The sequence below is a fragment of the Nerophis lumbriciformis genome, linkage group LG01 (assembly GCF_033978685.3).
Source record: "Nerophis lumbriciformis linkage group LG01, RoL_Nlum_v2.1, whole genome shotgun sequence".
Lineage (NCBI taxonomy): Eukaryota > Metazoa > Chordata > Actinopteri > Syngnathiformes > Syngnathidae > Nerophis > Nerophis lumbriciformis.
Genome location: NC_084548.2, coordinates 19,542,715 through 19,568,099, shown reverse-complemented (window position 1 = coordinate 19,568,099; position 25,385 = coordinate 19,542,715). Strand labels below are relative to the sequence as shown.

At 37.9% G+C, this 25,385-nt stretch overlaps 2 protein-coding genes across 3 annotated transcripts in view; one reads left to right on the top strand and one right to left on the bottom strand.

The window, feature by feature from the left end:
* Positions 1-25,385, top strand: part of nmnat1 (nicotinamide nucleotide adenylyltransferase 1) — a 32,357-nt gene extending 6,972 nt beyond the window's left edge. The window contains exons 1-5 of one of the 2 annotated variants that reach the window (XM_061976868.1): positions 12,325-12,449; positions 18,072-18,211; positions 18,296-18,479; positions 22,304-22,431; positions 24,647-25,385. In XM_061976868.1, coding sequence (XP_061832852.1) covers positions 18,097-18,211; positions 18,296-18,479; positions 22,304-22,431; positions 24,647-25,050 — 831 coding nt within the window. In that variant the 5' untranslated portion in view covers positions 12,325-12,449; positions 18,072-18,096 and the 3' untranslated portion in view covers positions 25,051-25,385. Of the gene's footprint in view, positions 1-12,324; positions 12,450-18,071; positions 18,212-18,295; positions 18,480-22,303; positions 22,432-24,646 lie in introns of those variants that run through there. The other variant, XM_061976879.1, reaches the window with a different exon arrangement.
* On the bottom strand, positions 1,463-12,390 carry lzic (leucine zipper and CTNNBIP1 domain containing). Its single transcript, XM_061976909.1, has 7 exons — positions 12,155-12,390; positions 11,597-11,709; positions 11,394-11,529; positions 7,356-7,454; positions 7,178-7,273; positions 3,099-3,174; positions 1,463-3,024 (listed from the first exon to the last, which is right to left on the bottom strand). The coding sequence occupies exons 2-7, from the start codon at positions 11,695-11,697 to the stop codon at positions 2,969-2,971; spliced, it is 564 nt and encodes a 187-aa protein (XP_061832893.1). The 5' UTR covers positions 11,698-11,709; positions 12,155-12,390; the 3' UTR covers positions 1,463-2,968.

The window sequence follows — 25,385 nt, the reverse complement described above, 5'->3', positions numbered from 1 at the left end:
GAGGAGCTCCACAACTTGTGACGTCACGCTATTCGTCTGCTACTTCCGGTACAGGCAAGGCTTTTTTATCAGCAACCAAAAGTTGCGAACTTTATCGTCAATGTTCTCTACTAAATCCTTTCAGCAAAAATATGGCAATATCACAAAATGATCCAGTATGATACATAGAATGGACCTGCTATCCCCGTTTAAATATGAAAATCACATTTCAGTAGGCCTTTAATCAAATGATTATTTGGCGTAACACTAGATGGCGCCAAACAAACCCTGTCATATTGAGGTAAATTGATGGGTCAAATCATTTGACCCATCATAGAATTGTTTTTACAAACCCTGTCATATTGAGGTAAATTGATGGGTCAAGTTTGACCCATCAATTTACCTCAATATGACAGGGTTTGTAAAAACAATTCTAAGTTTGTGTATAGCCGGGATTTTCAAAATGTGGTACATGTACCACTTGTGGTATGCGGGCGCCATCTAGTGTTACGCCAAATAATCATTTGATTAAAGTACCGTGTTTCATTCTCTTATATTCAAACACAGTGTTACTGTTCAAACTGTGTGTAATGTTAGTGTCCGAATTTTTTAAATATACTTATTCAACAACACCTCTGCATTATTTTTAATGAATACTTAGGCCTACTACGCTACTGTATTTGAATGTCGGTCATTATGGTGGTACTTGGAGAGCCAAGTTTTTTCTGAGGTGGTACTTGGTGGAAAAAAAAAGTGTGAGAACCGCTGCGCTGTAGAGTAACGAGTACGCTGCTGTTTTAGGAATCTGTTGCAATAATGTTAGTACCGGTACGTTTACCGTTATACCATGAATTGATTAACGTGGACCCCGACTTAAACAAGTCGAAAAACCTATTCGGGCGTTACCATTTAGTGGTCAATTGTACGGAATATGTACTGCACTGTGCAATCTACTAATAAAAGTTTCAATCAATCAATGAGCTGCACTCATAGGCCAGCTCTGGTGTAGACTGTATATTTACAGTATATCCTCCAGAGACCCACAGAATTGCATTGATTTTTCTTAAATGAAAAGTTGAACAATTGTGCGCAATCATGTTTTTTTTTGGCAATGTCCTTTACAGTGGACAAAAGTGTCTATGATGCCAACTGAAAAATAATATATTTTCTTTCCATTGTTTTGATAGATAACATTTTATTGCTACAAAACAAACAATTTACAATGTAAATCAGTTTATAGAACTACCTGACAATATTTTCTTAAATATTAGCAATTAAAATATCGCTCTAACTTTTCTTCTGTTTTTTTGTCATTTTCTAATGACAGAACACAATAACTGATAACTTACTTAAAACTGAAATTATGTTGGCTCTTTGGGATATTCATGTGATTTAGCACTGGAGCTTTTATTATGAAAAAGTGTTTTGCTTTTGAAGAGGACATGTGTCAGAAGGATCGCATGAAACATGAGGCTGAAATGGCTTAACGTTGACTTGCATCAAATAAAAGTAATGTTTTTATTATACAGTTTTGCATATAACAACACAATCAGCAACGGCATCATATAAATCTAATTTTAAGAGAGGGCCAGACACCACCAACTGTTTACAAAACATTCTGTCTAATGTACATTATCATAACATACTGTACACCAGCTGCAGATGATGGATATTATGTGAATACTACACTAATATTGCTGCTGTAGTGTAAAATACATTGATTATACAAAGAAGGAGAAGAGCCACACTGAAATAAAACATGAGAACAAAAACAAGGTCATAATTGTACCACAATAAATTCAAATCCTACTTTTCCAACAATGAAAAAAAAAATCAAATTGGTAATTTAATGGGAATTGAAGGAAGGATGGATGGAGTTGGAACATTGCAAGGATAAGTCATGATGTGAGGATTAGGTAATTTTACGGGAGTTAAGTTTTCAATCATTTTAAAATGACTAAACATTAAAAACATATTTTTGATCATTAAAAGATTTTAATTATATTTAAAACAAATGTAATATATTCTATTTTAGTTTTAAAAGATCATTTGAGAAAGATGTAATTTTATGAGAAGGATTGTTGCATCCATAATTTATGAACAATTTTGATATTCTGAGAAAAAAGTATAAATAAAAGAATTATTTAGAAAATAAAGTAATTCATTATGTGAGTAGAGAATAAAATCAAAATAGTCAGAAAAATATTATTGACTTGAGAACTAAGGAGTAAAATTACAGAAGTACAAGTCTAACTTAATGACTAACTTTACAAGAACAAAGTCAAAATGAGACATTTTCCGAATTTTATGAAAATGAAGTAATAATTCTACACACAAAAAAAACAATTGTTTATTTATAATACAGACAATAGTAGTGATACCGTAAGAAAAAAGTTGTTAGTTGAATTCTAAATAGAAAGATTAAAGTCAGTTATTAAGTCACATTATTATGATGTAACGTTGGATTTTTTAAATTTTATTTAATTTTAAGCTTAAAGTCAGAATACTGCATAAAAAAGTTGCAATTCTTTCTTCAAACGTGTAATGTTAGATAAGTGTTATTACAAGAAAAATACATATTATGGTTAAGATGAGGTCTGTTAGAAATGTTGTAAAGTTATACTTTGACAATGAAATATCTCAGGTTTTATGTGGAAATTCATATTGTTATTGAAATATGTTTTTCCTTTGATTTTCACTCTCTGTTCCTTTTCAGTGTGGCCTTGTATGTAAATTACATCCCTGTAAACTACATTCAAAACATTAGCACACATTCAACATGCATTAAAAACATGAAGCAAAGCAATAAAAACACAGCATAAATAAAAGCACATCTATTATTATTTTTTACATTCTTGTAGCAAGAAGACTACAGTTTAAAACACTGAGATACTGTATACATTATGTATCCAGGATGCTGTTAAAAAGCATCACATTATTTACAATAAAACAACCTGCTGTGTCCTCTCTCTGTGTACGTAATTGTTTGTTATACTTTGGTTTTCACACCACAACTTGCTAAAGCCAATATTTTATCTTCGGAGCCTAGAAAAGGCAGAAAGAATGGAGGGCGGTTATTAATATGTGCTTCTGCAAGTACAGTAAATGTGCTGACTCACCTGTCGACACTTTTTCAAATTGGCTCAAAGTAGCTGTCGTGTTTTCTGCAAGGAAAGTCTCGTCCTCTGTTGTTAGCTGTCAGAACAAACACTTATTTCAAACACACGTGATGAATCATATCATCTTATCTTGTCGTCACTGATAAACTAGAAACTACCACACAAACAAGCTAATAAAAGCTGTCATCATATATGTATATATACATATAATGTATATATATGTATATTAATGTGTGTGTGTGTTTATATACATAAAGTATATGTATATGTATGCGTGTATGTATGTAAAAATACATATATGTGTCAGAATAAGTGTATCTAAGTTATCACAAAACTTTGTGTTACATTGAGTTCAGGTCGCCCTGCGAGACGACAAAAGCTGTCTTTGATCCTACCAAGCAAAAGGCTTGTAAAACTCCACTGTGTAAGATGGGAAGCGACCTGAGGGTGTCGGTTTTTTGTAATGTATTGTAATCCACAGGAAGATGTCTTTATCCGAGATCTACAAAGCGGAGAGGAGGCAGGGCCTGACCTCCCTCCAGGCACCTTTTATTTGAACTGTTTTACGACCTTTTCTTTGAACTGTTTTGTAACCAAAGGCAGCGACTGTTTACGACCCCCCTCCCTTAGAAACAGCTGTTGCCATGTAATCAGGGAAAGTCCAAATAAAAGAGGAGGCGTACAATCTTTCGTCTACGCGTTTCTCCTCATTGAGCCAAATTTAATTCTGTCTCTGTTTGATTCCTTGCTTCTTGTCTTGTTTAATAGATGTCATCAGTGTTTGAACCTGACAATATGTGTGTGTCTGTGTATATATACTACATGTATATATTTTAGTTTTGCATATATTTTTGTATTGTGTTTTCTTTCCACCCCCTTTCTTTATTTATTCTGCTTCTTTCTATCCCCTCCTGCTCCAGTCCAGCGGCACCAAACACTAAATATATCCAAACATTTCATAAAGTCCAATACAAATTAGGCAAGACGTATCCCACACTTCTCTTTTGTAAAGTAAATCTATATCTACATTTACAGATCTATATCTACATGAACAATATCATTTGCCTAAAGGGACTGGACAGGACAGATTTAAAAAAAAAAAAAAAAAAAAAGATCAACTTATGACATCCCACAGGGATTCTTAGTTTGGGGAACATTGCTTTAGACTTTAAATAAAATTGTTACCAAGTTTTAAACAAATAAATGATGCGCATCAAATTAAAACATTTGGGAAAAAATCCTGTATTAGGTTCTGACAATAACATTGCATATGTGTCAAAATATTTCAGTCTTTTTGAAAGTTATCTTCAATTATCAAGCAATTAATTTACTCGCTGCAATAAATCTCGATTAATCAAAATTCAATGGTGCGATTACTCTGATTTTAAAAACTAATTTTTAAAGCTTTTTTGAAAAACAGAATCTAGAAGGGTCTTTGGCAACACTGATCCTTCCTCCTATGTTTTCTTATTCTCTGGCAGACTAGGTGCTAGTGGTGGGTAGTAATCAATGTTCCCTCTAGTGTTTTATGTGTGTGAGCAAACGCAAAAACTCCCTGAGCATTCAGTGGAGCTAATGTGAGCAACATCAGACGTGCGCATTGTGGCCATACCAGCATCGCATCTGTCCCAAACCTGAATTCATAACAAGTTAAATGTTTTATTATAATAATCAACTGACAGCAGTCATTTTCATGAGATTATTATGTAATATAGGTGATTTGGCCCTCTTACAATGAAAACAACAACAAAATATTATTTTTCATTAGGTGTGTACAAGTATTGTATATCTGGGTGGAGTTCCTACTTTGGAAAGAATGTGTACCCTTTTCATTGATCACATTTAGTTCCCCTTAAAACATTCTCATGTTGCACAATGAGATGTAAACATGGGATAAAGTGTACATTCTGGTAACCGTTGTCTGTAAAATATATATTTTTATGAGCATTTATGTAATCTAATAACATTTAATGATTGTTAGCCATAAATTAACATTCTTAATCAGTTACAGTAGAATAAGCACACATCTGATAGGAGTCCAGGTGTAAAGACTTGGGATTTACACTTTATGTGTAGTGTTGGAGGTGTCCGACTTTTTGTGTGGCCTTAAACACGTCACTGGTTAAGTGCCATGAGTGCGTGTGTTGGCGCAAGTAAGCGGCTCCTATTAATAAGACAGATGACGAAGAGTTGGTTTTGGCCTGGTGTGTACAGCAGAAAATTACCCTTTTTTCTAGATAGAAGTTTTTTACTAATGTTTTTGGTGTGGTTACGGCCAAATATCAACACTTTTGCTCGATAAAGTGGTCGATGGAATTCCTGTCCTCTTTAAAAAGTTGACTATCATTGTTGCCGCTTGTTGTCACCTGTCACTCACAGAGTTGCATTGCAAAATCCTACAAAACAACACAAATAGTTATGTGTTTATTTTGTTTAGGGATCAGATTGGATTTTATTTTGTGCACGGCATAGATTGGTTGTGCACAGAAGACGCATGAGCAGTGTGCAACTGCACAGGCGCGCACCTTAAAGGGAATGGTGGTAGTAATTAGGGCTGCAAATTTTTGGGTGTCCAACGATTCGATTCAATATCGATTCTTGGGGTCACGATTCGATTCAAAATCGATTTTTTTCCCCCGATTCAAAACGATTCTCTATTCATTCATTACATAGGATTTCAGCAGGATCTACCCCAGTCTGCTGACATGCAAGCAGAGTAGTAGATTTTTGTAAAAAGCTTTTATAATTGTAAAGGACAATGTTTTATCAACTGATTGCAATAATGTAAATTTGTTTTAACTATTAAATGAACCAAAAATATGACTTATTTTATCTTTGTGAAAATATTGGACACAGTGTGTTGTCAAGCTTATGAGATGCGATGCAAGTGTAAGCCACTGTGACACTATTGTTCTTTTCTTTTTTTTTATTATAAATGTCTAATGATATCAATGAGGGATTTTTAATCACTGCTATGTTGAAATTGTAACTAATATTGATACTGTTGTTGATAATATTCACTTTTGTTTCACTACTTTTGGTTTGTTCTGTGTCGTGTTTGTGTCTCCTCTCAATTGCTCTGTTTATTGCAGTTCTGAGTGTTGCTGGGTCGGTTTTGGAATTGGATTGCATTGTTATGGTATTGCTGTGTATTGTTTTGTTGGATTGATTAATAAAAATAAAAAATAAAATAATAATAATAATAATTTTAAAATAAAAAATAAATAATAATAATTTTTAAAAAAAAATCGATTTAAAAAAAAAAAAGAGAATCGATTCTGAATCGCACAACGTGAGAATCGCGATTCTAATTCGAATCGATTTTTTCCCACACTCCTAGTAGTAATGCACTACATTTACTCAGTTATATTTCCTTAGGTACCGGTAACATTTTGGATAAACTGTACTTGTCAGAGTAGTTTTAATGCAACGTACTTTTTACTTTTACCTGAGTATTTTTTGAGAAAGAAAAGTTACTTTTGAGTTTCGATTTTGACCACTACATTTATTTACATACATCCTATATTTATTTATAATTCATGCTTGCAAAGACATATTCATTTGACTTCTTGTCACATGATGGTCACATGACTCTGTCTCACCAATCCAATGTAAGCACAAGTAACATTTGACTATTTCACCAATCAAACGAAGCCTGTAAGTCACATGACCGAACTCATACTACACACTGTAAAAAGTGACATGACGTTAGACGAAGCTGCACAATTCTTCAATAACTACTTCCAAACTAGTAAAGAGAACATTTATATCATGCGCTGTCATCTGTGTCAGTAGAAATGTTCACATTTCAGCCTACTTCCAATTAGAGAACACATGTTGCAGTAAGTTTTAGATGTTTTTTAATCTTTTAGCTGCATATATGCTAACATTAGCTCTGATACAACATCATAAGTGACTGTAAAATGTGCATCTTTTGTAGTACAAGCGTAGTAGTGTCTCACATGTAAACAAACACACACTAATTCTTCAGTATCAAAAAATATGTCTACATAAGAGATATTAATGCTGTGTCAACTGAGACATTATTGAAGACGGTATCTCATTCCCATCCAACACACCTTCTCTCCCAGCTTTCTCAGCGCTGTGAGAACCTCCATCTTCTGCTGCGTGTACACGCCCTTAGACAGCTTCCCCACCATGACGTCTCGGTCCATCTGTGCAGAATGTCACACGGCAGGTTGGGAGAGAAAGGCAAGCGGGGAGCGGTGCTAAACAAAAAAAACATGTCGTTCAAACCTCTGCCAGTCTGGTTCTGAGCTGTCCTGGCTGCTTCTTAGCAAACAGTCGGATCACCTCTGGAGTCTTGAAGGCTTGACTGATGGCAGCTTGGATCGCCTGAAGAGAACAACATTGTTAATCAAAACATCATTGGATAAAAATATATGGGGTGCACTACTTGCTGCAACCAGCAGAGGCGCTGTGGATTCAGCCTCAACTAGCTTGCTGTCTAATACAGTAGATTACCGCTATAACATCCATAAAAAGTAGGGATGTCCGATAATGGCTTTTTGCCGATATCCGATATTCCGATATTGTCCAACTCTTAATTACCGATACCGATATCAACCGATATCGCTATATATACTGTCGTGGAATTAACACATTATCATGCCTAATTTGGACAACCAGGTATGGTGAAGATAAGGTCCTTTAAAAAAAAAAATACAATAAAATAAGATAAATAAATTAAAAACATTTTCTTGAATAAAAAAGAAAGTAAAACAATATAAAAACAGTTACATAGAAACTAGTAATGAATGAAAATGAGTAAAATTAACTGTTAAAGGTTAGTACTATTAGTGGACCAGCAGCACGCACAATCATGTGTGCTTACGGACTGTATCCCTTGCAGACTGTATTGATATATATTGATATATAATGTAGGAACCAGAATATTAATAACAGAAAGAAACAACCCTGTTGTGTGAATGAGTGTAAATGGGGGAGGGAGGTTTTTTGGGTTGGTGTACTAATTGTAAGTGTATCTTGTGTTTTTTATGTTGATTTAATGAAAAATAAAAAATTAAAATTAAAAAACCATACCAATAATAAAAAAAACGATACCGAGAATTTCCGATATTACATTTTAAAGCATTTATCGGCTGATAATATCGGCAGGCCGATATTAATGGACATCTCTAATAAAAAGCCCTAAAAATTTCTATTTTGGATCATTTAAACCATATAATTAGCTTTACAGTTATTAAAACATGTTCGAAATTCAGTTTTACACATTTAATAATTACAGGCATACAGTATACTGAGTGTACTTCCAAAATGTGCAGTTAGACAACAAGTCTTGTCAAACATCTTCCTGCAGGAAAATGTTGAGCAGTTTGACTTGTAAGACAGCGCCATCTGCTAGAAGCATACTGTAGCTACAGCGCAATCAAACCATTCTATTTAAGTCATTTTTTAAGTCTATTATTATATTTGTATTAAGTGTTTTAATTTATTTTGCTTTTGTATTTTTTTTCTTAATCCTGGTGGCTTAAGGAGTGAAGATATTTTGTTACAAAGGTTACATAAAATTTTTTTTGTAATTTCAAACTATTTCCATACAAAGTAAAGATGACAAATGAGTGCATGGGGATCTACTGGAAACAAAACTCTTAACTTGTAAATCAAAATTAAACATGAAACAAAGTTATTGCTATGAAAAAAAACCTTTTTATTAGTATTTTAATCTAAAATAAAAATTATATTCAAAGGAAAGAAAACGATAATTTGGTACAGATACTGCATGTTTTTACCTCACAATATAGAGCTGTTTTTTATCTATCACGAATGCTGTCAAACATGAACTAAAACACTGTTATGTAACTTACATACATAAACTGTATATACAGTAGATGTCTGTAAAAAACATATGTATGTGCCCTGAAAAGCACCTAATAAACAAAATGTATAATAATATAACTTAATTTAAAAACATATTCATTTTAATCTCCAAGGCAACATTTACTAACAATATCCATATATCCATTTCTATCGCATGTCCCTTTCGAGGTCACAGGGGGCTGGAGCCTACCCCATCTGCACTTAGGGTACAACCTGGACAAGTCGCCACCTTATTGCAGGGCCAACACAGTTAGACAGAATTAGTCATTATAATAATTGGATCCTTTTAGTTTTGCATTTTGTTCGACACAAAGTGATTAGATGCTACTTTCACCCGCTTAAAACAATGAAATCCTGTCATAATTCACCATCGACAATACAGTGCTATGTACTGTATAAGTAATGAGTCATTATAAATATAAGTATAGAGACGTTTTATTTTTTTTAAATGCTATAAAACATGAGCATTTTTTGCCAATATTTTTCTTAAAATTTCTATGAATAATTAATATTTTTTTCATTAATTAAATTATTGTGTATGGCACAGTTATTTTTATTTGCTTTAAAAATATAAAAGTATAAAAAGTACAAAAAGTGAGTATCTACTTACTAAAATGTATCTGGAAAAAGTATATCAGGATTTTAATAATGCAATGAAAATGTTGGATATAAAAAAATAATTATTTTTATTACACATGAAATGGAACGGAACTTTATTCCTTATGCATCAGTCGGTGACGTCTCTGTGCCGCGACGTGTCTAGATGCAAGAGGTTCCTCTGCTGGCCCCATTATGGACTGGACTCTCACATTATCAACCGTAGCCACTCGGCATCCATTGCACCGGTCGCCCGGGGAAGGGGGTTCCCACATCTGCGGTCCCCTCCGAGGTTTCTCACTGCGCCCAATGGGTTAAGTTTTTTCTTGCCCTGATGTGGGATCTGAGCCTAGAATGTCGTTTTGGCTTGTGCAGCCCTTTGAAACACTTGGGCTATATAAATAAACTTTGATTGATTGATATTGTCAATGTTATTGTCATTGCACTGAAAAAGTACAACATTTCACTATTTGTTCCACTCCATTTTATTTATTATGAGAGATGTCCGATATTATCGGCCTGCCGATATTATCAGCCGATAAATGCTTTAAAATATAATATCAAAAATTATCGTTTTTTTTTATTTTTTATTAAATCAACATAAAAAACACAAGATACACTTACAATTAGTGCACCAACCCAAAAAACCTCCCTCCCCCATTTACACTCATTCACACTCATTCACACAAAAGGGTTGTTTCTTTCTGTTATTAATATTCTGGTTCCTACATTATATATCAATATATATCAATACAGTCTGCAAGGGATACAGTCCGTAAGCACACATGATTGTGCGTGCTGCTGGTCCACTAATAGTACTAACCTTTAACAGTTAATTTTACTCATTTTCATTAATTACTAGTTTCTATGTAACTGTTTTTGTATTGTTTTACTTTCTTTTTTATTCAAGAAAATGTTTTTAATTTTTATCTTATTTTATTATTATTTTTTAAAAGGACCTTATCTTCACCATACCTGGTTGTCCAAATTAGGCATAATAATGTGTAGAGATGTCCGATAATATCAGCCTGCCGATATTATCGGCCGATAAATGCTTCAAAATGTAATATCGGAAATTATCGGTATCGGGTTTTTTTATTATCGGTATAGTTGTTTGTTTGTTTGTTTTTTTATTGAATCAACATAAAAAACACAAGATACACTTACAATTAGTGCACCAACCCAAAAAACCTTCCTCCCACTCATTCACACAAAAGGGTTGTTTCTTTCTGTTATTAATATTCTGGTTCCTACATTATATATCAATATATATCAATACAGTCTGCAAGGGATACAGTCCGTAAGCACACATGATTGTGTGTGCTGCTGGTCCACTAATAGTACTAACCTTTAACAGTTAATTTTACTAATTTTCATTCATTACTAGTTTCTATGTAACTGTTTTTATATTGTTTTACTTTCTTGTTTATTCAAGAAAATGTTTTTAATTTATCTTTTTTATTTTATTATTATTTTTAAAAAGGACCTTATCTTCACCATACCTGGTTGTCCAAAGTAGGCATAATAATGTGTTGATTCCACGACAGTATATATCGGTATCGGTAATTAAGAGTTGGACAATATCGGAATATCGGCAAAAAAAGCGAGTATCAGACATCCCTATCTATTATACATATTTTAATTTATGTGACTACTGATATTACTTTTGAATTTATTTTTAGTTATATCCTGTGACTAACACATTAATTTTCATTGACAAAAATCAGTCATATGTTATTGGTGTATGATTTGACTCCACTGATCCATTCTGCTTCTTCTTCTTTTTTGTCCAACAACCTCAAGTCACAAGATGCATGCATGTTGTTGTTCTCCTACCAGCTGCATTCCACTCAGCTCATCCACAAGAGTCATGTCTCCTGTCATGATCTTCTTCAGGGAGTCATTGAATTCACTCAGCTGCTCTAATGTCTCCTTCTTTGTCTCCTCATATTCTTCCTCGTCCAGCTCTTCTCTGCAAAGATGCACACATGTCAAGTGCATGCACTGTCTGCAGGTTGAAAGTGCTCTGCGTGCATCACCTGCATTCTTCCAAATCCTGAAGCTGCTGCATCAGTCTGTCAAGTTGCTCCTCCATATTTTGTCTTAACTTGCTGGTTTCTGACTTTCCACGTGAAGCCATCCTCGGTTGAATCTGTTACGGAACAATATCAAGCTTCAAGCGGGCATGCAACGGGAGCTACAGCGAGGACTTAGTAGTGAAGTGAAGTGAATTATATTTATATAGCACTTTTCTCTAGTGACTCAAAGCGCTTTTACATAGTGAAACCCAATATCTAGTTACATTTAAACCAGTGTGAGTGGCACTGGGAGCAGGTGGGTAAAGTGTCTTGCCCAAGGACACAACGGCAGTGACTAGGATGGCGGAAGCGGGTATCGAACCTGGAACCCTCAAGTTGCTTTAACGGCCGCTCTACCAACCGAGCTATACCATAGTTACACGTTAAATGAGAAAGGCTTACAACAATAATGATATAATGTATCATGACATTTGTTTCATTTTATTTGATAAATCTGACATTTCAGCAAAGTCAGTTAGCTGGGGGTGTTAGCTAGCATGCTAAAGGAAAAGAGCTCACTAGGACTGTTTGTAAACAAGTTGGATCAGTAACGCAGTCAGTCAAATATTCACATCTACTTCCCGCATGTGCAGCAAATACACGCCAAATAAAACCGACAGAAACCTAACAGAACCACAACCTCTCGAAGCGGTTTAAGCTAGTTTTAAGATATTCCGCCGTTGTGTTCGTGAATGCAGCTCAACGATGCGGGCGAGGTTCGCGTCCTTTTTCTGATTAACTCAACCAATCAGATTGCTCAGTTACGTCATCACCGGAAGTGAAGTACCGACCAAGGACACCAGTCAAAGTTCTGGTAACGTTATTTCATTTCTTCAACCTTTTTATGGTACTAGTAAAATCGATATAATCCGAGTATTTTTTCTTGGTCTATATTTAATCCATGTGTATGTGTTCTCTCAGAGGGAGTTAAACATCGCCATCTTTGGTTAGAAACACAGCGAGTCACTGTTTACAATCGCTGCTAAGGGCACCTGACGACCTAGCATACCATTTTATATTTCATATTTCATTTCAAGGACCAGATAGAGGTCTGCTGCTTGTGGGTTATTTTTTTTTGTAAACGCAAATTCAATATTGCTCGTTCTCATGCGGGTTGCGGATGAGCTGAAGCCTACCCCAGTAAACTTTGGGAGAGAGGTGCATACACCATGGACTGTTCGCCACCCGAATACGTTTTTCTACTTGTTTAAGTCGGGGTCCACGTAAATCAATTCATGGTACAAATATATACAAACCCCGTTTCCATATGAGTTGGGAAATTGTGTTAGATGTAAATATAAACGGAATACAATGATTTGCGAATCATTTTCAACCCATATTCAGTTGAACATGCAACAAACAACATATTTGATGTTCAAACTGATAAACATTTTTTTTTTGCAAATAATCATTAACTTTAGAATTTGATGCCTGCAACACGTAACAAAGAAGTTGGGAAAGGTGGCAATAAATACTGATAAAGTTGAGGAATGCTCATCAAACACTTATTTGGAACATCCCACAGGTGAACAGGCAAATTGGGAACAGGTGGTTACCATGATTGGGTATAAAAGTAGTATGAAATGCTCAGTCATTCACAAACAAGGATGGGGCGAGGGTCACCACTTTGTCAACAAATGTGTGAGCAAATTGTTCAACAGTTTAAGAAAAACCTTTCTCAACCAGCTATTGCAAGGAATTTAGGGATTTCACCATCTACGGTCCGTAATATCATCAAAGGGTTCAGAGAATCTGGAGAAATCACTGCACGTAAGCAGCTAAGCCCGTGACCTTCGATCCCTCACGCTGTACTGCATCAACAAGCGACATCAGTGTGTAAAGGATATCACCACATGGGCCCAGGAACACTTCAGAAACCCACTGTCAGTAACTACAGTTGGTCGCTACATCTGTAAGTGCAAGTTAAAACTCTCTTATGCAAGGCAAGGTGGGATGTGGAAGGGGAAGGGTGTTAGTCAAGGGTTGAAGTTGCCTGGAGGTGTTCTTTTAGTGCAGTTTTGAAGGAGGATAGAAATGCACTTTCTTTTACACCTGTTGGGAGTGCATTCCATACTGATGTGGCACAGAAGGAGAATGAGTTAAGACCTTCGTTAGATCGGAATCTGGGTTTAACGTGGTTAGTGGAGCTCCCCCTGGTGTTGTGGTTATGGCGGTCATTTACCTTAAGGAAGTAGTTTGACATGTACTTCGGTATCAGGGAGGTGTAGCGGATTTTATAGACTAGGCTCAGTGCAAGTTGTTTTACTCTGTCCTCCACCCTGAGCCAGCCCACTTTGGAGAAGTGGGTTGGAGTGAGGTGTGATCTGGGGTGGAGGTCTAAAAGTAATCTGACTAGCTTGTTCTGGGATGTTTGGAGTCTAGATTTGAGGGTTTTGGAGGTGCTAGGGTACCAGGAGGTGCAAGCGTAATCGAAAAAGGGTTGAACGAGAGTTCCCGCTAGAATCTTCAAGGTGCTTTTGTTGACCAGAGAGGAGATTCTGTAGAGAAATCTTGTTCTTTGGTTGACCTTTCTGATTACCTTGGTTGCCATTTTATCACAGGAAAGATTAGCCTCTAGAATGGAACCTAGGTAGGTGACCTCATCCTTCCTGGTGATAACAATGTCACCCACTTTTATAGTGAAGTCATTGACTTTCTTGAGATTGATTTCTTTCAATGTTTTCTTTTTCACAATAGCTTCTATTTTTTACAGTTTGGCAGTTATTTGACGTGGACGGCAGGTGCCTGTGGGCGTGGCTTACTACAAGTTTACTTGACTTGAGCTCGCAGATAAAACAGCGTAGAGAAAGACAGGATTTCCAAGGAAGTCTTTTGATGTGTGTTTGGAAAGATGAACCCGGTTGCGGGATTGGCCACAGAAAGATGGACTCAGCCCGGTGATGGCTTAGCAAAGATGGACTCCTGGTGACGATTGGCTGCCACAAGGCTGTCCCATTTTGTGTGTGGCCTTTTTGCGTTCGACCAGTCTTCCTCTCAAGGAATAAAACACACTGGTCAATCCCAAATTCTTTTGGATGACACACTGTATATGTTGAGTAAAAAAACCCAGAGACAAAATGATATAATACCAAGGTTTTTTAATAAAGCTTTAGGAGACCAGCCCTTACAACGCAACAATAGCATCATCAGGAAGAGGTCTAAATTCAAACAAAAAGAGTCAGTTTATGTAGAGGGAAATCATCCCCTCTTGCCCAGAAAGGAGCACAGCTGCGTCTTCAAAACAGATAAGAACTTGCCAAAACAGCTTTGTGAGCCGACCAACAGAAGCCCTTAAGACAAAACAAAGAGTTAAATAGCGGACATAAGATAAAAGCAAGGAGATCACGAAAAGACACACTACATAGGAAAATACTAGCTGATTTAAACATGACTATGGATTAAAAAAGAACACTTAAAAATATCTAATTCTCACACCTTTTTTACGTGGCTCCCTTTCTATGAAGGAGGACGTAAGAATGAAGGCTATATTGTTTAGTAAATAGCTTCACATTTTTGGGACAAATCCCAAATACACCACAGCTGGTACCAATAGGTACTGCAAGAAAAGTTGGTTTTGCATAAAGGGGCGCTAAAATGCTGGGGGGGGCTCAACTGGGGAAAAACAGATTTCTGACTAGCTCCCGTGTAGTGCCGTCCAAACACTGGACTGTTTATTTCTTTGAAATGGATCCCCATTAGTTGCTACACAGCAAAACACAAGTATCCCTGGGGAGTACCATCACACAAGACATCAAAACAAAAACTGAACAATACACTCAAGAACAAAGGATAAGCATATAAAAGGCTTTACATAAAACAGTATTACAATACATCTATTAAAAACAGTTCTCATACTAAATAAAGAATAAAAGTAATACAAAAAAACTGACATTAGTGTAGTATCTCTTTAAGCTTTAAGTCTTTCTTTGGCACGCATGAGCAAATAAAGGCGTAATAATTACCGGTAATGTAAGACAACACAAATGACTGTAAAACTTGTTTGATAAAATAATAATTTATAAAATAAACACATCTATCAATAACTGAAACAGTCCTGCCTAATTTTGGACCCAATCTTGTTTATATGATAAGACCAATTAAATTAGTTATTAATGGTTATTTATGCTCCAAAGAAATCAATCAACCAATCAATTCCTTTATTGTCATTGTCATAATAACACTTAAGTCATACATGAACAACGAGATTTTGTTTGAGCTTTGTCAAGCGGCATAGAAACTGCATTGATGTGCAGGTTGACAATAGTTTACATTTTAGCATTTTAGCATTGTCAGGAAGATCGCGATAAGAGGGACGTGGGGGTGGGAACAGTCAGATGTCTGATGGGTGTTACGTTGATGTTGCAGCAATGCAATGTCCAGAGCACAATTATTGAGGTGGTGAAGAGTGAGGTAATAAGATGGTCCGAGGCAGCAAAGGCCAGGCTGTTCATTTAGCAGTCTCACAGCCTGGGGATACAGACTGTGAGACATTCTGGTGGTCCTGGCGCGAATCGATCTATACCTCCTTCCAGAGGGTAGCAGGTTGAAGAGGCCATGTGCTGGGTGGTATCTGTCCTTCAGGATGTTGTGTACTCGCTTTAGGCAACGAGTTGTGTACATGGCACTCATCTCTGGGAGTATCGTCCTTGTAATTTCCCCCGCCGCTTTAACCACTCGCTGGAGGGCCTGTTAGTTCGCTTAAGTGCAGCTAGCAAACCACACTAAAAATCCGTAAGTGAGGACACTGCTGATGGCACAGTTCTAAAAGTTGACCATTGATTTCTGTGGAATGTTTGCGCATTTTAGTTTCCTCAAAAAAAAAGACGTTGTTGGGCCTTTTCGACTGTAGAAGCCGTGTTAATGTCCCAGCATAGATCTTCTGTTATGTTCACCCCTAAGAATTTGAAATGCTTGACCCTTTCTACGAGATTGTTATTAATTAAAAGTGGAGGCTGTTTGTTCTGCCCTTTCCTGTGGAAGTCTACAATTAGTTCTTTGGTTTTGTTAGTGTTAAGAACCAAGTTATTGTTAGCACACCATGAAGCCAGCTGTTGGACCTCTGCATTGTATGCTGTCTCATCATTATTACTGATGAGCCCAAGCACCGTGGTGTCGTCGGCATATTTGACAGTGAGATTGGATGTTGAAGAGGCTATGCAGTCATGTGTGAAGAGGGTGAAGAGCACAGGGCTTAGCACACAACCCTGTGGGGCACCGGTGTTGATGGTGAGTGTGGCAGAAATGTGCTCGCCTATTTTCACATACTGTGCCCTTCAAAGTGAGCAAGAGAGGCTGCACATTCTTTAATGTGTGTTTTAAGCACAACTTTATATATTTAGTTTTACTGTGGTTTAAAGGGGACTTATTAAGCAAAATTAACCTGTCTTACCTATTGGTAACTGTTATTGTGTATTTGGGATCTGCATGAGTCCTGAAAATTTGAAATCAAACCATGGAGGCATTGCGGAGATTATAATTAAAAAAATATTGCATACTTCAGCCAAAAAAGTAGTTTGGTTTGCACAACCTGTTTTTCGCACCAATGATGTCACCGCATTATCCATATTTGGTTTTAAATGAACCCAAACTGCTTTGCGCGTCTGCCATTGTAGTCCAACGCTGTAGTCAATAAGCTCCTTCTTTTTCTTTATTCTCTTGTTGTGTGGCAGACTGGGTTGTACATGGACATGCATCTTCCACTGTAACCATTTCTAATACAAATTAGTGTATAGTTCAAACTTAATCAAGTCAGTAGACTTGCTATAGAAACGCTAAAACTACAATAACAATTGTGGGGAAAAGACCTAGTCGAAGTGGAGCCAAATATGTAGGACCACCTTTAAAACGGCACATCCTGAAGAGACGGTCAGAAAGCGGCTTGAAAAGGTCTTTAAAACATAATCAATGCAATTTGACCAAAGAACCACCATTACATGTTATGTAGACCACAAGGGGGTGTTTTAAACGTAAAAAAAATCATAATTTGACCCATTACTGTCAACCCAACTGGACAGAGTCCACTTCACATTGCAGAGCATTATTTAAAATACTTACATTACTTAAAGATGTGTGTAATGTAGAGTCAACTGCCTGCATAGTTAGAGATGCACTTTTTTACCATCAAAAAAAGATCATTACCAAAAATAGAGAAGAGCAAAGGACCAAGGCGGCTGGCTTGGGGAACTCCGCAGAGCATTAGAAAGGTTACCATTAAAATACACAGATTGAGACCTGATAGTTAAATAGTAGTTCTCCATCCAGCTAATTGCACAATCTCTAAAACCAGATGCTGAAAGCATTCTAAACAGTAAACTGTGATCTGTAACATTGAACGCTGCACTAAATCTGTAAAATTGACATGCAGACCAACCACTCATTGAGACGTATTTTTACAAGATCAACATTAAAGTAATTGGCTTATTTTCCTTTCTTGAAGGGTTAGCCGTGCTCTAGAATGAGGCATGGAGGATGAGAGGAGAACAAGGGTGGTCCTTCTGGCGTGTGGGTCCTTTAACCCTGTCACCAACATGCACTTGAGGATGTTTGAACTGGCCCGAGATCACCTGGAGGACACAGGTTGGGCCAAATCTGATGTGTAGCCATTCTGCAATTGTTTCAAATTGGTGTGGTGACTAAATGACTAAAATGGAATTTTGAAAGGGCGCTACAAGGTGGTGAAAGGCATCATCTCTACAGTTGGGGATGGTTACAAGAAGAAAGGGCTGATTGAGGCTTTCCATCGTGTGAAAATGGCCAGACTGGCCACTGACAACTCCGAGTGGATCACTGTGGATGCGTGGGAAAGCTTGCAGCCTGAGTGGGTGGAGACAGCCAAAGTGATTCGGTGAGTAAAGTTAGTACACAACTCGGCCTGCGCCCATAGTTAATAAATCAATTAATTGAACGGTAAATGCAAATGAACTCAATAACTTTGCAGTCATCGTTATAATACAATGTCCGATGTGGGTATATTTTGACGTCAAACAAGTGAGTAGGATTAGCCTATCAACACGGACGAACGGACAGAAGTATGCCAAATATGTTGGAAAGTGATAGCAACAACAACCAAGCAAACCACTCAACACAGTTTTTCCAACTGGGGAAGAAGCTGCATTTCAAGATATTAAAGCACTTTAATATGTATTCAAATAGCTAGAGGTCGACATAACTTTGTGTTTCAACCTTGGGAAAGAAGAAAGTGAGTGGGAAGGACAGTGCTGAGAAGAAGGAGTGGATGATATTCATTGAATTAAAGAAAGAAATCATCAAAAACATGACAGAGCGAAGCAATTTGGGCGTATCAATCAATCAATTAATCAATCTTTATTTATATAGCCCTAAATCACAAGTGTCTCAAAGGGCTGCACAAGCCACAACGACATCCTCGGTACAAAGCCCACATACGGGCAAGGAAAAACTCACCCTAGTGGGACGTCGATGTGAATGACTATGAGAAACCTTGGAGAGGACCGCATATGTGGGTAACCCCCCCCCTCTAGGGGAGACCGAAAGCAATGGATGTCGAGTGGGTCTGACATAATATTGTGAGAGTCCAGTCCATAGTGGATCCAACATAATAGTAAGAGTCCAGTCCATAGTGGGGCCAGCAGGACACCATCCCGAGCGGAGACGGGTCAGCAGCGCAGAGATGTTCCCAGCCGATGCACAGGCGAGCGGTCCACCCCGGGTCCCGACTCTGGACAGCCAGTACTTCATCCATGGCCACCGGACCTGTGCCCCCCCCCCCTCAAGGAAAAGGGGAGCAGAGGAGAAAAGAAAAGAAACGGCAGATCAACTGGTCTAACAGGGGGGCTATTTAAAGGCTAGAGTATACAAATGAGTTTTAAGATGGGACTTAAATGCTTCTACTGAGGTAGCATCTCTAATTGTTACCGGGAGGGCATTCCATAGTACTGGAGCCCGAATAGAAAACGCTCTATAGCCCGCAGACTTTTTTTGGGCTCTGGGAATCACTAATAAGCCGGAGTTCTTTGAACGCAGATTTCTTGCCGGGACATATGGTACAATGCAATCGACAAGATAGGACGGAGCTAGACCGTGTAGTATTTTATACGTAAGTAGTAAAACCTTAAAGTCACATCTTAAGTGCACAGGAAGCCAGTGCAGGTGAGCCAGTATAGGCGTAATATGATCAAACTTTCTTGTTCTTGTCAAAAGTCTAGCAGCCGCATTTTGTACCAACTGTAATTTTTTAATGCTAGACATAGGGAGACCCGAAAATAATACGTTACAGTAGTCGAGACGAGACGTAACGAACGCATGAATAATGATCTCAGCGTCGCTAGTGGATAAAATAGAACGAATTTTAGCGATATTACGGAGATGAAAGAAGGCCGTTTTAGTAACACTCTTAATGTGTGATTCAAACGAGAGAGTTGGGTCGAAGATAATACCCAGATTCTTTACTGATTCGCCTTGTGTAATTGTTTGGTTGTCAAATGTTAAGGTGGTATTATTAAATAAATGTCGGTGTTTAGCAGGACCGATAATCAGCATTTCCGTTTTCTTGGCGTTGAGTTGCAAGAAGTTAGCGGACATCCATTGTTTAATTTCATTAAGACACGCCTCCAGCTGACTACAATCCGGCGTGTTGGTCAGCTTTAGGGGCATGTAGAGTTGGGTGTCATCAGCATAACAATGAAAGCTAACACCCTATTTGCGTATGATGTCGCCTAGCGGCAGCATGTAAATACTAAAGAGTGCAGGGCCAAGAACCGAACCCTGAGGAACTCCGCACGTTACCTTAACATAGTCCGAGGTCACATTATTATGGGAGACGCATTGCATCCTGTCAGTAAGATAAGAGTTAAACCACGACAAAGCTAAGTCTGACATACGAATACGTGTTTTGATACGCTCTAATAAAATATTATGATCGACGGTATCGAAAGCAGCGCTAAGATCAAGAAGCAGCAACATAGATGACGCATCAGAATCCATCGTTAGCAGTAGATCATTAGTCATTTTTGCGAGGGCTGTCTCCGTAGAGTGATTTGCCCTGAAACCGGATTGAAAAGGTTCACAGAGATTGTTAGACACTAAGTGTTCATTTCAAGTGTATCACTGCTTGTCTGCACCATACTGAAGCTAAATGAATCTAACGCCAGCCAAAAATGTTAAAATAATAGCCAAATGGCGGACGTTCATCCATAAAAACATGGAAAAGCTGCTGATTGTGTGTTTGACAGAAAGGCAGCAGGAAGGAGATACTGTAGTCCACTCTCCAAGGTCAATGCTGTACAATATTATTACATTACTTCATAAAACAACTGTAGTTTTTGTAGTAGTATTGTTTTTATACAATATTTCCTATCTAAAAGTTTGTTTTTCTTTTTAAAAGCCCTGTTACATGTGTCCAATGTGAGGGGAGGTGGAGGGGGAATGGAGGAGAAGAGGGACGAAGGGAGAGGGTTGTTTAATGGCGCTTTATAACTGTTCAGAGAGGTACCCCCTTTTTTGTGTCTCTTCCTACTGGGAAAATGTTCATTCCTATGTTATACTAAGATATGTGTACGTACTGACTTTTACATGTATTAAATGCCCCAAAAAACAATAAAAAGTTAAACAATTGTAAAAAAAAAAAGCATGTTACATCTGTTTTTTTGGGGGCCAAGCACCAATTAAAATAATATTATTAATTTCAATGGGAGGCGTTGATTTGAGTTAAGAGCTCCGTCACAGAACCAACCTCGCAAGCAAATATGCTGTTATATCGTTTATCGGCATTCATTTGTGGGACAATTATGTATTGTCCAGCAAAATGTATTTTTATTTATGTATTTATTTGACAGGGACAGTACAATTAAACATTGCTACCCATATGTAACCGATGTCGAAGTACATAAGACTTGTAGCCACAGGCTAAATTGCAACCCTCGTCCCTGGTTAGGCTTTTAAAGAAAAGTTGAGAAAAGTGTGAAGCACATATAAAAGGATTAAAACAAGTACAAAATGAAAACACATTGGATCTTTCTGTGTGGAGTTTGCATGTTCTCCCCGTGACTGCGTGGGTTCCCCCCGGGTACTCCAGCTTCCTCCCACTGCCAAAAACATGCACCTGGGGATAGGTTGATTGGCAACACTAAATTGGCCCTAGTGTGTGAATGTGAGTGTGAATGTTGTCTGTCTATTTGTGTTGGCCCTGTGATGAGGTGGAGACTTTTCCAGGGTGTACCCCGCCTTCCGTCCGAATGCAGCTGAGATAGGGTCCAGCACCCCCTGCGACCCCAAAAGGGACAAGCGGTAGAAAATAGATGGATGGGATGAAAATAATTGGCCCCATTTGTCCATGCTAAATCCAGTTCTACTGCTCACACTTGGTTGACGTGATTTTCCTTAAGCCACTTTTTCAGTTTTGTGGAGAAAAGTTGAATGTATTATCAGGCCAGGCTTATACACACCTTCATTACTGGATTTAAGTGTACAATCACTTTACAGACAAGTTACATAATGTTTGAAAATATTTGACTGTGACGAGGTAACCACCATTTTAAGACAAGACTGCGATTAGTGTTGGTCGCAATGATGACGACGCTAAAACCCCTTTAAAAAGGAGCATGTTGCAACCCTGGACCGTAATGTCAAACCACTTTCACTTTCACTTTTATAGCACATAGTTTTTTCTCCTTTTGTTCTGTGTGTCCTCAGGCATCATTGCTCACAGCTGACAGCAGACAGTGAGCAGGGCGGTGACAACGTAGACACCGTCAAGTACGCCAAAAAGAGACGCATTGAAGAGAATTATGTTGAGAGTGCATCTCATCACAACAATGAAGGTCAGGCATACACTATGTGCAATTATTTGACAATTCAGTATTTTTTTATTTAACAAATCACTAGTTGACACCCGGCAGCACGGTGGCAGAGGGGTTAGTGCATCTGCCTCACAATACGAAAGTCCTGAGTAGTCTTGGGTTCAATCCCGGGCTCGGGATCTTTCTGTGTGGAGTTTGCATGTTCTCCCCGTGACTGCGTGGGTTCCCTCTGGGTACTCCGGCTTCCTCCCACCTCCAAAGACATGCACCTGGGGATAGGTTGATTGGCAACACTAAATTGGCCGTAGTGTGTGAATGTGAGTGTGAAAGTTGTCTGTCTATCTGTGTTGGCCCTGTGATGAGGTGGCGACTTGTCCAGGGTGTACCCCGCCTTCCGCCCGATTGTAGCTGAGATAGGCTACAGCGCCCCCCGCGACCCCAAAAGGGAATAAGCGGTAGAAAATGGATGGATGGATGGATAGTTGACACCCTGTACCTCTATGTGTTTGCTCTCTGCTTTACAACATTTTGTCACACACTTAACAAGAATGTTAAACTCTATGCATCCAAGAATTCTATAGTACAGTGAAAATACTTGATCAACAATTTTCTGTCTTAAAAAGATTTTGAGGGTTTTTTTGGACATGTTTTCAAGACAACACTCTGAAGTAAGTTTTAAAGTACTTAACCCTAAAAACACAAAATATGATGACATTGAATTTTTTTTGTTTTGTTATCCTATTGCTTGTATTCAGTCACGTGACTTATTCCCGGAAGTGAAAAACAGTGGTGGTCAACCAAGCCAAGATGGCTGTTTTGCAGCGAACTCTTTGAGCAAAAAAAATAATGCAATGGAATAGCTTCTTATACTTTATCAAAAAAAGATTTGTTGAGTGATATCAATAATTATTCTGGTGGAGTTCCCAGACATATCGAACTATCTTAAGTTCTAGACGTCATTCTACACCACAAAACAGATGGAAACTTAGAGGTCTTCAACTACTTGGTGTGTGGCTGGGTCTAGGAAATTAGTATCAAGACTCTCCCAGATAAATATGCATCGTTTTTGCTCGGGTAAGGTTGCATTTCATGATTTGTCTTTGCATCTTGCGAGGACTCGTCCATGTAAAATAACTGTTATGATATAGCACCTGACAGCTGACATTCATGACTGCATATCCATTTAACAAACTAACAATTTCTGAATAATCCCCAAATTTGATTTTTGTCCTGTTGTCATATGTACTTTGTACATTTGTGTACAAAATAAACAAGAGGGGAAACGTAGAAGTACCTTTCCTGACAAAGTATCATTGACCCTGACTTTGTGGTTTCTGTTTGTTAAAAATTAAAATACAAATTATATCAAGATGGTCCTTCAATGGGAAACACTAAACGTTAGAAATATGTCAAACAAACCTTTAACGAAGTAATCATTGCAAATGTGTGCGTTTTTAGAGTCTGTTCCCTTGGACTGGAGTGTGTGCCACTTTTGTCGTTGTTTTTCGTAAAATCCAGCACTCTTCCGCCCTTCTTGAATACCTCTCAAAGAACTCTGAATAAATGTTTATCCTTTTCGCGATTTGAACGGTTCGTACAACCCAAAACAACGCAAGCAAAGGGCTTTTTTCTTCAAGAAAGGCTAAATGGCGCCAAGTACCCATTGAGAACAGACGCTGGTTTGACCACCACGCATATTTAATGAGCCGGACGTGACATCTGGTAAATCCAAGCAATTTACTAATTAAAAAAAAAAAGATGAATCACAATTTTAAATGTGGATTGATCATGATTAATTACAGGTGATCACTTGCTTGCATAATTTAAATTAACTTAAAAAAAGAGGTCAATATTGGGTCACAAATGCAATTTATATTGGATAATGAAGCATAAAATGTGTCAAATTTAGGAAGATGTATGGTCCCATCAACTGACATTAATAGCATTTGTTTATGTAGCTGCAGTATTTATTTGGTGTTTTGTCACATGGGGTGTGGATAGGGATATAATCAAATAGAATGTCGTTATTGTTCTTGTACTGTACAACAAAATGAAGCAGTACTGTTAAGGAGCAAGAAAACCCTCATTTAGATACTGTCATAATGTAAACAATGTTGTTGTAGTGCAATCTCCTTAGTTATAAAAAACATTAACAAATGAAAAAAATTCCAAATACAAACATCCACACATACGTGACGATTTATAGTCTAACAAAACTAAAGTGTCTCCCCTACAGTAAGCCCACATCTCATGATACTATGCGGCGCCGACGTTCTGGAGTCCTTCAGTATCCCCAACATGTGGAAGCAGGAAGACATTGCCGAGATCGTGGGCCGCTTCGGCATGGTGTGCATCACGCGTGGCCGTGCCGAGCCCTACAAGTTCATCTACCAGTCAGACGTGCTGTGGAAGCACCGCCAGAACATTCACGTGGTCCCCGAGTGGGTCACCAATGACATCTCCTCCACTCACGTGCGCCGGGCACTTCGTCGCGGTCAGAGCGTCCGGTACCTGCTGCCAGACAGTGTGCTGTGCTACATCCAAGAGCACCAACTCTACAGCGCTGAGAGCGAGCAGAAGAACGCCGGTGTGGTTCTCGCGCCCCTTCTGAAATACGCAGGTGACCCCTCGTTTAAATAACTGCTTTTACTGTAGAAGGACGGCATTTGTCGACGCTCCATCCAGTGTCTGCTACACAGAACACCAACATTTAACAATTTTTTAAGAGGATCAGTTTCAAACATACAGTACATGTTCTTGTAGTCATAATTAGTTTTTTATTAGCTGATATTTTAACTCAGGTTACATTTGTACACTTTCTACAAGTAGATACACACTGGTCACCTCCTCCACAGTAACTAGAGCAGGGCATTCTCACCTTGCACTCCCATGAGTTGTTTGGATAGTGCTGTATGTGTACAAATGAAAGATCGCCACTGGAAATCAAATAAAACAGCTGCCTTTTGTTTTCCAAA